Raw genomic sequence first — 15,250 nt, 5'->3', positions numbered from 1 at the left:
CTGGCCATCACGAGTCGTCCCCTGTCTTTTTACAGCTGTTTTTGTTCCGTTTCCTCATGCCTTTTTTTTTTTTCCAATAAGGGCCTATTTGTTTAGCAGGGAAACATCCCCTGGATCCATTCCTACTGGAAATACTTTACTAATCTATACTAGTTTTGGTTGAATTTCGCCCGACCGAACGAGCCCTAAGAGTGTTCAGCTGTCATTATATAATTATATATAAGCCGGCTTATAAGCTAGTGTTTTCCCTCCCCACGAATCAGTCGTACCCATCAGCACGGGGGCTTTACGAGCAGCGCCGAACATAGCCGAATCAGTCATCAGTGTAGTGTGCAAACTTTATTATTGTGTGCTTGCTTGCTTCCCTTGCACTGTCGGCCCTTTTCTCCACCTCCCCGATCCATCTATTCATCCATTACCCAGCAAGCAAGCATTGCCTCCCCTCTCCCCCGGAGCGGAGAGCCGGCCGGCCGGCCTCCCATGGCTACCTCCTCCCGCTCCGCACCGCGCTGACGTGACGCCGCCGAGGGACCGAGGAGCGAAGACCTCCAGCTGGAGGAAGAGGAATCGGAAGAGGAAGGAGCGGCCGCGCGCCCTTCGCCCCGTCTTGCGTCGTCGGGGGGCCCGGCCCTTCGCCGGCGACGACGAGCACCCACCACGTACGCCCGCCACCTCCCCCTCCCCTTCATGCCGCACTCCAAACCCTAATGTAAGCTATTTCTGTTCGGATCCGATCCGCTCCCCAGTTACCGTATATCATACTCGCGATTTTTTTTTTTTTTTTTTTTTTTTTTTTTTTTTTTTTTTTTTTTTGCAAATTCTTCTCCCGCCTCTGGTTCTCTATCTTAGTTACTATGATGACGGTACCGACGCGACGCTTCTTCTGTGTAGGTTGCTGAGGAGCAGAGATGTCGACGACTGGCGAAATCCTGCGGGCGGAGCTATCTTCCAGGACACCGCCGTTTGGCCTGAGGCTATGGATTGTGATTGGCATCTGCATCTGGGTGGCGATCCTGTTCATCCTAGGCTTCATGTGCTTCTGGTCCATATACCGGAGGAAGCCCAGCAAGTCGTCCTTCGACAGCACCAATACCATCCCAGTGTCCCAGATTCCGGACGTGTCCAAGGAGATTGCGGTGGACGAGGTGCGTGAGCACGCTGCTGTGCAGAGCTTCCATGTGCACGAGAGCCGCTCGCTGGCAGTGACAGTGCAGGAGAAGCACTGCGAGAAGGATTCCGGGAAAATGCTGGGCCACCTGGTCAGGAGCAAGTCGAGCGACGCGGATAATCTGAGCCAGTGCAGCTCGGCGTACCAGTGCGAGAGGGCTGCGAGCTCGTACTCTGGTGATGAAGGCAACTCGGGCAATGCTATTGCTAGGAGGCAGTACTCTCAGTATCCGACTGTCTCCGCGTCTCCGTTGGTTGGTCTCCCCGAGTTTTCGCATCTCGGATGGGGCCATTGGTTTACTCTCAGGGATTTGGAACGTGCGACGAATCGGTTCTCCAAGGAGAATGTCATTGGAGAAGGTGGATACGGGATAGTTTACCGGGGTCGACTCATTAATGGGAGTGATGTTGCAATTAAAAAGCTTCTTAATAACATGTAAGAAGCTCTGATGATTGTTTTTACCTTAACTTTCGTATAGAACCTGAAATGGTCTCAGCATTTTGATAGTGTTTGGTATGTCACTGTAGGGGTCAGGCAGAAAAGGAGTTCAGGGTTGAAGTTGAGGCAATTGGGCATGTCAGGCATAAGAATCTTGTCCGCCTTCTAGGATATTGTGTTGAGGGTATCCACAGGTGAAGCTATTTCCTGATCAAATGCGCTAATTGTTTGCAAGCTGTTGTCTCTGCTACCATATATATGTACTTCAATACAATGACTACTGATCCACATATAATTGCACCCTATGTTCATGATCAAATGTCGAAGCTCCAACCCTTACGAAATCTAGCGCTTGATCACACTTTGAGAATGCATCTGCCTTGGTGCATTGATTCAACTGTAACATTTCAGCCCTCGAGAATTTTATCCGATGATCATAGTAATCATTGTTATGATTTACCTAGCTTGCAACCAAGCCCTCAGTCAAGCATTCTCTCACTTTGCTTGACTGTTTTCTATTTGTTGAATACCATAATAAATAGTTTACAACTTATGACCAGCCTTTATTTTTAGAGGAATGACCAGCCTTTTTAGTACCCAGTAGAAGTGTACGTCTGTTATTGATCCATCACCTCGGACGTATTACTTCTATTATTCATCAGTTTGTGTTGCGCTTTGTTCTTTACATACCCGCTGATGCATTTATGCTGCGAAACTTGTATGGTAGCTGTTATAGTTTGGCACAACATGGTAACAGATGGTATTCTTTTACTGGACGGAAGCGTTTTACGGAATGGTTCACTGAAATCTCATAATGTCTCGTGCCCCATTCTTTCTTTGGATATATCATTGCTCGTGGTGCTTTGAGAGGAATACAATAGGTCTTTGGCATTCACAAGCCTTATAGGTCTAACCATGCATTACGGGCCTGTTTGGTTCCTGGTGTAGCCTGGGGGTGCTCTCCCACCCCCAGGCACGTCTATCTGGCCGACTGGCACTCAGAATTGAAGGCCTGGGAGCTTCCTACCCAGGCAAATATGCCAGTCCCCAAACCAAACGGGCCCTACATCTGTAAAACTAGGAGCGTGAAGTATGGTACTTAACAACAGTCCTTAATTAGAAGCCAAACAGCTATGATTTACTGGCCTGCCAACATCATCATATTATACCTCTAGAAGCTCTTGTTCGCCAACTTTTGCGTTAATGTCTGATATAATGCTAAGAACAACTGTGCCTAATGAGAATATGTCTTCATAACTTCAATTGACAACATAAGCAGGTTTTCTAAAGATAATTGATCATTTAAAACTTTACTGTTCTACTTGTACCTGCTACCGCATGTCACTTGGCACCCCAGATATGCATTTTTACTTTTTACCTTCGTGAATAAATGAATATGAATATCCCACCTCTCAGAAAAGTAAAATAGTGTACATTTATGTTAGTAATCTGAAAATTGCTGTAAACCACTACGGTATTTCTTTTTCCATTTGATCCCTGTTTTTTTGTTGCTGGCTGATAGTTAGTCTGGTCCTGATGTAGGATGTGTTGGTTGTGTGTGTTAGGAGTGGGTGTCCCCCCCCTCCTCTATGTAACATCTCTTTCTTAATGAAACACAGTTCCCCTGTTTGTTTGAGAAAAAACAAATCCGAATTGAAGAGAGCTGAGTCATGCTCCTTAAATTTGACTTTCTATCTCACTGCTGGCCCACTGATTCAATGAAACCTTGGCAATTATATATTTTTGTGAGGTGATGCTATTAGAGCCTTTTTGCTTTCTCCATCTAGGTTCAACCTGATTAAACATTTAAAGTGGACACCATTCAAATCTATCTGCTTCATACTTCCTATGGTTATTTAATCCATCTGAGCGTTCTCTTAATCATATCCTGTTATTCCAGGATGCTTGTGTATGAGTATGTGAATAATGGGAACTTAGAACAGTGGCTTCATGGTGCAATGCGTCAGCATGGTGTTCTTACTTGGGAGGCCCGGATGAAAGTCATTCTTGGAATTGCCAAGGCGTAAGAAATGACCCATTCATCATTTTGCATCTTTTATATGCATAGGTTTATTAATGTAAGATGTTTTCTGTAACTGAACCAAAAGTTGTACAGGCTTGCTTATTTACATGAAGCCATTGAACCAAAAGTTGTACACCGTGATATCAAATCGAGCAATATCTTAATTGATGAAGAATTCAATGGCAAGCTTTCTGATTTTGGACTGGCCAAGCTCTTGGGTGCTGGGAAGAGCCATATCACAACTCGAGTTATGGGAACATTCGGGTATGTTTTTTGCATGTTTTTCTTTATGGGAACATTCTCTGGAGTAGGATTTTTCTTCACTAACTGGAACTTATGGTATTCACATGCAGTAGGGAGTTTACATATTTAGAGCTTTGTTTTCTATTTTTTTAAAGAAGACTTAGCTCTGTACAGCTTTGTATGGAAACAGCCATTCGTCTTTTATTTCACTACTGTTTCAGGTATGTGGCTCCTGAGTATGCCAATACAGGTCTGTTAAATGAGAAGAGCGATGTCTATAGTTTTGGGGTGCTACTACTGGAAGCAGTGACTGGGAGGGATCCAGTTGACTATGGCCAGCCTGCTAATGAGGTGAGCATCTGCTATTGTCGCATGCATATGCTGAAACAAGAAGTCCATACTAGTTGCCATTTGTTTCACAGAAAACAGTATCTGCTTGCTAGGAGGACAATATGCTTCAGGTGTATGTATATCTTGGGTTTATGCCCTAGTAGACCTTATGGCAATAGTACTTTTAAATTTATGCTTGGAGCTGTGTCAGATCTGAATGTTGATCAGCTACAAGCCCTATAACATGGTGGCTGTGCAGGTTCATCTGGTGGAGTGGCTGAAAATGATGGTTGGCACTAGAAGAACCGAGGAGGTAGTGGATCCCGACATGGAGTTGAAACCAGCGATTCGTGCTCTGAAGCGCGCACTTCTAGTGGCACTGAGGTGTGTGGACCCAGATGCTAAGAAAAGGCCCACTATGGGTCAGGTTGTTCGGATGCTCGAGGCAGAAGATGTCCCGTCACGGGAGGTTTGTACATCTTGAGCTTTGGTCCATCGATACAACTACTCCATAATTCTTGCGCAGTAGTGCTAAATCTTGTGCTGTGGTCTGAAGGACCGCCGGAGTCGGAGGGGCCACAGCAACAATGCAGATAACGAGTCCAAAGCAAGCTCAAGCGAGTTCGAGATAACCAGTGATCGAAGAGAGTCAGGACCGTCATCGAGGTTCCAGCCCTAACTCCAAGTGAGAGCACACCAGATCTCCATGTTCAAGAACTTGGTTTCAGTTCAGTTCGCCGGGTTGTCTATTGCCTGCTCACTCATGTATTCAGCAGGCCGTTCGGAAGGTTGACCTATTTGTGAATCTGCGCGGGTTTTCACACCGGTGGGGCTTTGGATGGTGGGCATGGTGGATACTTGGGCGCTTTGAATGGTGGCGGTGGGCATAGTTGGTACTGATAGAGATAGGAAGGACATTGCATTTTGTACTGTAGGTATTACCTTTCCTTGGTGGTAGCCAGAGTAGAGGGCAGAGTTGGATCGATTCCCTGGGAGATTGAGACTTGTGGATCCTATTCGTGTTCTGTTTGTCCAGCAGCTTGTACAGAAACTTTATTCTCTGGTTCTTGGTTAGGACTCATCGTCGAGTAGAAAAGATGATCGGCTCTTTCCTCATGTGATGAGTGTGGCTTGAAGGTTGAAGCATTCAACCTTTTCGTATTCGTTTCCAGTGGAGATGATGTTCTTTTATGTGAATTTTCTGTAAAATTCAAGCGAAACGACTAGCATCCGGACGTCTGGCCCGAGGACGTGTCCAAACGTAGCTCAGGGCCATCCGATTCAAGGAACAGTGATCTCAGCGCATAACAGAAGAAATGAGCGCACCTACCCCTCCCCCATGTAACAGAACAGAAAGAGCATGTGCCCCGCGTGACTCGTGGTGTGCCCCGTGTGACTCGTGGTGGCCTGTCTCGACGCCATCCTAATATGCGTCATCAGCGTCGAGAAGAAGGGGAGGGGGTGGCGCCTACCTGCGCCTCTAGTTCAGATGCCTAGCCAGCGCCGAGAGAAGATGGAGACACCGAGGCGAGACAGCCGAAGGTGAGGAGGGAGCGAGATGCAACAGCAGATTCACTTTTAAAAACATTATTCAGATGCAACACTTACAACATAGACCTCAAGACAGACGAAACACTTAAAACATGCATATGAAACATTTGCAAACACACCTCAAAAACATTGTAAAACATACACAAACACCCAGATAAGACACTTGGAACATGTGTATGAAACATATGCAATATCCAAATAATCACACGTGCAACATACATCTTAAAAAAATAAATAAAACATTGAGAACAGAAGCTTGCAATATGCGTGTACAATCATTACAATGTGTAAGTTACTTTTGCAACGTCCTTATAAAACATTTACAACGTATATGCGTTTTTCATCGACGCAGCGCAAGCGGAGGACGGGCAGGCGGAGGGCAGCGCCGTCGCGGCCCCTCTAGAGGCGAGCAGAGGGGGCGGCAGGGATAGGCCACCAGCGAGCTTTGGCCAGGATGCTGTCTGCCGCTGTCGCAGGCGGGAGGAGAGGGACATGCCGCCACGCGGGCTGTGACCGGGCGAGCGCAGGGAGGAACGGACCGGCCGGGCGGGCGGGGGCAGGAAAAAGAGGCCGGCGGGGAGCTCTGGCCGTTGGCAGGTGCAGCATCAGGCAACGGGCGGAAGCACCGCCGGAGATGCGCGAGATGAAGGCGTCGCAGGGAGTGAAACGAGGGGACCAGGATTTTTTTTTTTTTACGTTGTTATCGTATCATTATCGAAATTCAAGCGGACGGAAGGACACTGGATTCTAGTACTAAGTGCTGACACTGGCAGAAATGAGAGCAGGTTTGCACCGGCAGAAATGAACGTCACCGGAACTCAATTCCGGCCGCGAATGGCGCACGGCGGCGTTGCGTTCGCCGCCGGCGCCTGCCATTTCCGTGGCCTGAGGCGCAGGCATGGGCCTGATTCTTTAACTTGTGGGCCGGCCAAGTAAAAAGACCACTTGGGTTGGTGCAGTACCACCATTCCGCCATTTGAGATCCCGGAAATATCTTCCACCGTCTCGTCACGTCTCCTCCTCACCCAGTCCAGTCCCATCTGGCCTTCCGCTTAAACCCCACCCCACCCATCACACCCAGCCGAGAAGCCCTCGCCAATCGGCACCCATGGCCACCGCCGCCGCCATCCACCTGCGCCCGCTCCGCTCCGTCGCCGTCTCCTCCGCGAGGCCCCGCTCGCTCCTCCACCTCCTCGCCCGCCCCCTCTCCTCTTCTCAATCGGGATCGTCCTACGCCTACCACCCTTTCCCTACCCCGGCCGCCGCCGCCCCCAACCACGTCCACCACCCTCCCCACCACCACCACCACCAGCAGTGGGTGCCGCCAAGGAACCCGCCTCCCCCCGGGGCCCCTCCACAGTGGTCCCCGCAGGGACATCCGCCTCCGCCGCCCCGCGGCTATGGGCCTCCACCGCCGCACCAGCATGTGCCGCCTCCGCCGCCACGCGGCTACGGGCCTCCACCGCCGCACCAGCATGTGCCGCCTCCGCCGCCACGCGGCTACGGACCTCCACCACCAGGACATCATATGCCGCCCCCGCCGCCGCGCGGACAAGAGCCTCCACCACCGGGACAGCATATGCCGCCGCCTCCGCCTCCGCCGCCACATGCCCATGGGCCTCCACCACCGGGCCAGCACGTCCCTCTGCCTCCGCCGCCACACGGCCACGGTCCCCCACCACCAGGCCAGCATGTGCCTCCGCCTCCGCCGCCGCACGGCTACGGGCCTCCACCACCGGGACAGCATATGCCGCCGCCGCCACACGGCCACGGGCCTCCACCACCGGGACAGCATGTGCCGCCGCCTCCTCCACGCGGCCATGGGTCTCCACCACCGCACCAGCAGGCGCCGCCGCCGCCCGAACCTACGGCGGGGCCTGGGGAGCTGATGGGACTGTGCCGGGAGGGGCGGGTGAAGGACGCCGTGGAGCTTCTGGCCAAGGGTGCGCGCGCCGACCCACCCGCGTTCTACGAGCTCGCGGCCGCCTGCTCCAACCCTAAGCTGCTGGAGGAGCTCAGGAAGGTGCACGACTTCTTCCTCCGCTCGCCCTTCCGTGGTGACCTCCGGGTCAACAACAAGCTGCTCGAGATGTACGCCAAGTGCGCAGCCATGCCCCATGCCCGCAGGACGTTCGACAATATGCCTGACCGCGACATGGACTCGTGGCACATCATGATCGACGGCTACTCGGTCAATGGGCTTGGGGACGAAGCGCTGCGGCTGTTCGAGCTGATGAAGGAGTGTATGGCACCCACCAGTCAGACCTACCTGCTTGTGCTCAATGCTTGTGCCAACTCGGAGGCCATCGAGGAGGCGCTCCTTTACTTTGATGCCATGTCCAGGGACCATGGCATTGAGCCTGGTGTGGAGCACTATGTTGGGATCATTGAGGTCTTGGGGAAGTCAGGGCATCTCAATGAGGCTCTGGAGTTCATTGAGAAGCTGCCTTTCGAGCCCAATGCCATGGTGTGGGAGTCGCTCTTGAACCTGGCCCGGATGAACGGAGACATTGATCTTGAGGACCGGGCAGAGGAGTTGTTGGTGTCGCTTGATCCGTCCAAGGCAAACCCTAAGAAGCTCCCAACCCCACCTCCGAAGAGGCGCCTGGGAATTAACATGCTTGATGGGAGGAACAAGCTAGTAGAGTACAGGCTGCCACCAAAGATTGAAAAGAAGGTGGTCAATGAGCAGAGGTACGTCCCAGACACAAGATATGTGCTCCATGACATTGATCAGGAGGCCAAGGAACAGGCATTGCTGTACCACAGTGAGAGGCTGGCAATTGCTTATGGTCTGATTAGCACCCCAGCAAGGACTCCACTTCGCATCATTAAGAACCTGAGGATATGTGGGGACTGCCATAATGCCATCAAGATCATGTCAAGGATCGTTGGTAGAGAGCTCATTGTGAGGGACAATAAGAGGTTCCACCATTTCAAGGATGGAAAGTGCTCCTGTGGAGATTATTGGTGATAATGGATTAAAGTCGTTCTTCTCATCAGTATTGCTGCCATCCTTTATATGGATATATATGCTGGCAGCCGTGGTTTCAATTGATAATAAGCAATATGAAGGTATCCAATGGTGGTGCTAGTAGTTTCTCATCCTTAAATATGCTTATTAAGATCCTTAGCTGCAGGCACTTGTATCATGCAAGGTTATCACTTCTTGATGCACTAATTAATCCTACTCTCCTCTGTATCAGTATCATGTGCTAGTTTGGAATATATAACTATATGGTTGTAAGAGCTGATTCTTCCTTGCTTTAATTTGGATGAATGAACTAAAATGAATCTTATATATATTTGTGCACATAAATTTTATTTTCTTGTTTGATTATGTGCAGTCTATGTTGTGATATGCTACTGGTCATTTTAATTAGCATTTTTTCTGCTGTCACCATTGCTTGCCCACTAAACCAGAGTATCTAGTATTTTGCTTCAGCTGAACAATTTCTAGAGATAGTGGGGGCAACCGAGGGCAACAGTTTTCAGGGTTTCACCCTTAACCCTTTCTTTTCTTTCCCCCACTACAGGTGTAGTAGGACATGTTTATGAAACAGTAACAACTTCAAGCTGGCAAGTTAGGCTTCATGAACTTAATGTTATCATTGCTCAATTAGTCTTGTTCTTGTATCTGAAAGTGTTCAGATTTGTTGGCATAATAAAGAATAAAAGATGCTGCTATTTGTCTTGCTGTTGATCAGCCTCTTCAAGCAATCATGGCATCAATATATGTTGACCTTTATACCGTGCTGCCATCCTGTATGGATATATGTCGAAAGCCAAGCTTTCAATGCATAAGAAATGTTAAGATATCTGATGCTGGTGTTAGTATTTCCTCATCCTTAAACTTAAATGCTTGGAAGCATCTGTATGTATGCATAAGGTCCTTAGCTGCTAGGACTTCTATCTGCGCAATATAATCACTTCTTGATGCACTACTTGATCCCTACAGTCGTCTGCATCTATGTTATGGTTTTGATGGAAATAATGTGCTAGTTTAAAATATAACCAGTTGGTTGTAAGAGGTTCAATTATCTCTCTTTTGGATATTTGAACTAGTAAGACTAGTTTTATAAATTTGCATAAAGCACATATTCTTTTATTGGTTGTGTGAAATCTACGTTGAGATCAGCATATGATGTCCAGTGGACTAGCATTTCCATTGCTTGCCCACTTGACCAGAGCATCTAGTCCTCTGGCCACCGCATCAGCTGAACAATTCCTAGGGGCAGTGGGGCAACTGCAACCATCAATTTTTAAGGCAGTGCTCTTTATTTTTGTCTCCCTCGTTAAAGGTTGCTCCACTTCTTGGTGCTTTACTTGATCCCTACAATCCTTCTCCGCATTGATATTATGGTTTTTGTGGAAATTCGTGTGCTGATTCAGAAACGAAAACATAATTTTATGGCTGTAACTGCAAGAGGCTTAATTATATCTCTCTTTAGATTGATGAACTAGGAAAATCAGTCCTATACATTTATGCAAAACACATTCAGTAGACTGGCCACCATTGTGAAATGTATCCTGGAATCAGACAAATCAACATATGCCCTTGTTTCAGTAGACTAGCAGTTTTATTGGCCACCATTGTTTGCCCACTTGACCAGAGGAACATCATGTCCGTTTCATCAGCAGAACAGTTCCCAGAGAGGGGCAACCAAGACAATCAGTTTTCAGTACAACTATTTTAGTTTCTTTTTTTTTCCTCAGTAAAACCAACACATCTACTGTTTGTTCTGAGATAAATTCATGAAACCATGAAAGTTGAAGCTGACAATCTAGAAGGTTTACCACTCATTAGCTAAGATTGTCACTGGTGAAGATGTCTTGTCTCGTATCTTGAAATGGTTCAGGTTGGTGTAACCGTTGGTCAGTATGTTGAAGGGGCACAGCATTCTTGTATTAGGGCTACTTAACTTGTTTTATGAGCACTCTTATGCTCTTTTTTATTGTTAGCTTACTTAAAGATTAGGGCTGCTTGTTTTATGAGGCATTCTTAGGTTGTTTTTATTGTTAGCTTTGTGACTTTGTCAGTTGTGTTGAACTGGAAGTGGCTAATTTATCTTATCTCAATGTCTCTACTCCTATTCAGTTCCTGTGAAGATTTGAGTTGAAAACAATTCTGCAAATGAGTATAGTTTTTTTTTGCATGTGTGATACTACTAACTACTAAGAACTTTAGGAGGAAACACTTCTATCCATTTCTATGGAAACAATTTTAGGATGTCTCAGCCCCTGAAGTACCTGAAAGCAGATACCGGTATCCAACTCTTGATTGTTTTTCATCATATTGTGTTTGCTGCAAATATAACACATGTACACAAAGGTCCTATATTGGTGAATGTCATTACTGCAGTCAAGATGTTTGTTTTCTCGTAGTGTTGCTTATTTGTTAGGCCATTCAGTCCTATATTGGTGAATGTCATTACTGCAGTCAAGATGTTTGTTTTCTCATAGTGTTGCTTATTTGTTAGGCCATCCAACCTGAAATGTGTCATGTGCCATCACAACATTGATTTACTCCATGGTACATGTGGAGTGGTGGAGGTAATAGCCCATGTTGCCTGATGTTAATTTGATTCACATACAACTTTACTGTTTTAGTAATCACTAACTTCCCTACTGCTTTTCTTGATTGCTAGGCTCTGTAATTTACTGGGAACTAACAACTGTCATTATATTATTAGTTATTACACTTATTAGGATGCGCAGCATCTTGTGCTTTTTGGTACATACAGGTATACAGCTTAGTGGCCTGTCAGCTTCAGTTAATGCTTAATCCCCAAAGGTGCATATAACCAAGTGGTGTTTACCTGGATCTGAGGACAGCTGATGCTTGTTTATCTGAAGTAGGCCTTTTGAGTCTTCATGTTCCGTTGAAGAACATGATTACATGCACTATCCTTTTGGCAAATTGATATGCAGTGTGTTTTGAACACTGCTTCTCCATATCAGGCTATCAGATAGTGTATTTGACAGCTGGTTTGCTTCTGACAGAAGGTATTGGCAGACCCACTTTTACAGAGTTTAATCGAGTTCGGAGGAAAAGGGTCATAGTTTATTTAACAAAGTTACCTGGTCCGCTGTCACTGATGCAGAATGATGGGCGCATACGAGACACTGATGATCCTAGAAAAGGGACAGCCTGTGTATCTATTCTGAAGACAGGGTAGAACCACATGATGAGGTCAGGTGGTGCTGGTAGGATTGTGGATCTAACGATGTCAAGGAGGTGCAGTGGCCTAACAGGAGATTTGATAGAGCGCTGTCGGATCGGATGAAGTGAACTGCCTGCTGCGGAGGTGGCCGCCGGAGAACATCCTGAGTTGAAAAGGGCTGCTGGCCACAGTTCACGATAAGTGTGTTTGGCCGCCCCCTGATCTTTTTTATTTCAATTTCAATTTCAATTCGCATGCAGTTAGCCTGGTAACATGAACAGTCCCTGATCGCATGATTGCTGTTACACTGGAATGCGTTGGTATGTACGAATGAATGTTCGTCGTTTGTGTTTGAGTTCTTGAGTCACCTCATCGTTTAGAGAAAATTGCCTTCGGTTGTGTAGAGTAAATTTACTCTACTATATGTATCTTATACTTTTGTGTGTAATATCAGAAGAATCTATCTCATCTATTGTTGACTAAAAACATATATCGCCCCTCATCTCAGAAAGGAATGGTTTTAAGTTTTTGTATAAAGCAATCTGGATGTGATGCTTTGGTGTCCTTGACTGAAAAGCTTACATCCTCGTTCTGTCGGACCGCTGGTAGTGTTAGCTGTTTGATTTTGCATCGCCAAATATAGCGGTGGTACTAGAAGTATTAAATTAGGTTTGGTTTGGGCTGCTAAACTTTAGTGCCTTTCTAAATGGTTTAGTCCTAATTAGTCACTTCAGAGTTGCTGGAGAAGATTAAAGTCCTTTTAGTCTTATTTAATCATAGTGTTAGTGTAAAAAGTGATTAAATAGGACTAGATTTAAAAGCTCCTAGCTAAACCAAACATCCCCTGGAATGGAGAGGCGTATGCTTGCAGTGCAGGCGCCACACGGGTGGGGTTTGTCATGCAGGGACTAAAGTTTAAGAGACGTATTCATCGGAATATCATATGCGGATGTCGTATGAGGTGTTCGGATACTAATAAAAACAATAAATTATAGAATCCGTCAGTAACCAGCGAGGACGAATTTATTAAGTCTAATTAATTTCTCATTAGCACATGGCTTACTAGTAGCATCACATTATCAAATCATAGACTAATTAGACTTAATAAATTCGTCTCGTAAATTAATCTTAATCTATGTACTTAGTTTAGTAATTAGTCTATATTTAATACTTTATATATAGTCCAAATATCATATAGGAAGCAATAAAGTTTAGGCTGCGGAACCAAACATCCCCTACATCTGCTGTGGACTGGACTGCACTTGTCAGGGCGTGAGCAGAAATGCTTAAATTGGCATTATTGCCCACAGCTCAGACGGGCTTGTATGTTTGCACAGTACTATAGACACAACCGACAATCATCATACAAACATACAAGGCTGTAGGCTGCAGCGTGGTTAAAGTGATGATGGCTACTGGCTAGCACTGTAGTAAGAAACAAAATTGCATTATGCGTTTAAGTGCTGTTCTTCTCAGAGAAACAAAATTTTCTTACTATGGCAGTGAATTTTGCTCTTGTCGATGTACTCTATTCAGGTGCCACGGTCTTGTTAACAGGTGTGCACGTGAACTTGTTCCTTACGAATGTTGGTTTCTGAACTAAGAGGTCTCGGGTCGATCTTATGTTAGGATTGAGTCCCTACTAAATTTTGTACAGTCCATGCCTGCCTCCTTGGTGGGTAATGACTTTACCTGATGAGCCTTTGCCAAAAAAAATAATCGATAATGCTCCAGCTAAGACGTCTGAACGGATGGATGCAACACCTCACTCACTCACTTCACACTTAGTCCCTCACTTCCTCCTTCCTTCCGCGCTCGCGCCCCGTGTCTACCTTGCCGCGCGGCCATGGCTGCCTCCCTGGCCGGCGGCGACGTGCTCCCCCACCTGAGCGTCATCCACCCTCACCCCCGCGGCCTCCTCCCCCACTCACTCCCCTACCTCGACGTCCTCCTCCCCCACCCTGGCATCCTCACCCACTGGGAGCGTCCAACGCGCAGATCCAGTGGCCCTCTCCTCCACCCCCCAACGAGATCCAAGCAAGCCGCTGACCCTCCCCTACCCCGACCGACGACGCCCACCCCAGATCAGGTAGTGTCTCCTCTCCCTCAGCCGACAGCGGGCATGGCAGGCCTGCAGGGTGCGCACCATCCAACAAAGCCCGCACCACTACAGTTGCCCACCAGGTAGGTCATGGCCGCACGACGATGTTGTGTTTTCAAATGTTTCTAGACGCTTTTCAGACATGTTGCAAGCCCATATTTTAAGTAGTTTAAGTTGTTTTAGATGTACTCCCTCCGTCCCTAAATAATTGTCGCCGTTGATGTGCGTGACACAAGTTTGACTTGATTTATAGAAAATACGTGCAACATTTGTATCTCAAAATAAATTTATTAAAAACTAGATTCAAAGATCTGTCCAATGATACTAATTATGTACCCGACAGATATTTAGGGACAGGGGGAGTATGTTTTAATTGTTTCATGCGGATATTACAAAAATAGATTGGGATATTGCATAATGTTGCAATGATTGTACACTTATGTTACAAGCGTCTATCCCCAATGTTTCATCTGTTTTTTATACACGTATGTTGCAATTGTTTTAGACGCATGTCTCAAGTGTTTTATTTGTCTTCTTTTGTATGTTGCAAGTGTTGCATCTGGATGTTTTAAAATTAGATCGGGATGTTGCACATGTTGCAATGGTGTTTCAATTGTATGTTCTAAATATTTTATCCATTTTAGACATATGTTGTAAATGTTTCATCTGGATTGCAAAAATAGATCGGGGTGTTGCATGGCGCGACCGGTGAATGTCGCTGCGCTGCTAGGGGCGCAACCGTAGGTCAACCCACGTGGGTTTCCCTCACGCGTGCGGGGGGCAAGGGTCCCTGCGATGAACGTAGGCGTGGGTGCAGCGGCGGGACGCGGGGCGTGGGGCAGACACGGGCGGCGCAGGTGTTAGAGCCACGTCCGGACGTGACGTCCAGACACCTAATTATTTTTTTCTCGATCACGCAAAAGGTTTGCACGTCTTTATATTAAGATAGAGAAAAAGTTTAATACAACACGCCTTAGCGGCGCCCTAGGGGTTAGCAGAATTATACAAGGACGCTTCGAACGACCCTAGTGAATTGAAATCTATGGTGTTACACTGGGAACTAATCAACCCAAAAGAGGCGCCGGCTAGGAGACCTATGCCCATGTAGCAAAGCGGTAGTGGCGCCGCTTGCTCGCGCCCACATCATCGTCCGGTAGGAACAACTCACTAAGTGCCTCCATATGACCGGGGTCACCGCCGTAGATTTCTTCATACGCCTTCATGGCCGACGT

At 47.0% G+C, this 15,250-nt stretch overlaps 1 protein-coding gene across 1 annotated transcript; it reads left to right on the top strand.

Annotated features, from left to right (window-relative positions):
* The first annotated feature begins 316 nt into the window (after nt 1-316).
* On the top strand, nt 317-9,056 carry LOC136511367 (uncharacterized). The gene is made up of 10 exons (XM_066505450.1): nt 317-709; nt 892-1,603; nt 1,696-1,800; nt 3,507-3,629; nt 3,723-3,893; nt 4,094-4,223; nt 4,462-4,671; nt 4,759-4,874; nt 6,539-6,649; nt 6,735-9,056. Exons 2-10 carry the CDS (start codon nt 909-911, stop codon nt 8,725-8,727), a joined length of 3,654 nt encoding a protein of 1,217 aa, XP_066361547.1. The 5' UTR covers nt 317-709; nt 892-908; the 3' UTR covers nt 8,728-9,056.
* The last annotated feature ends 6,194 nt before the right edge of the window (nt 9,057-15,250 follow it).

Source organism: Miscanthus floridulus, chromosome 16, assembly GCF_019320115.1.
Source record: "Miscanthus floridulus cultivar M001 chromosome 16, ASM1932011v1, whole genome shotgun sequence".
NCBI lineage: Eukaryota > Viridiplantae > Streptophyta > Magnoliopsida > Poales > Poaceae > Miscanthus > Miscanthus floridulus.
Note: the sequence above shows the minus strand (reverse complement) of the source record. Positions and strands in the feature narration are given on the sequence as shown.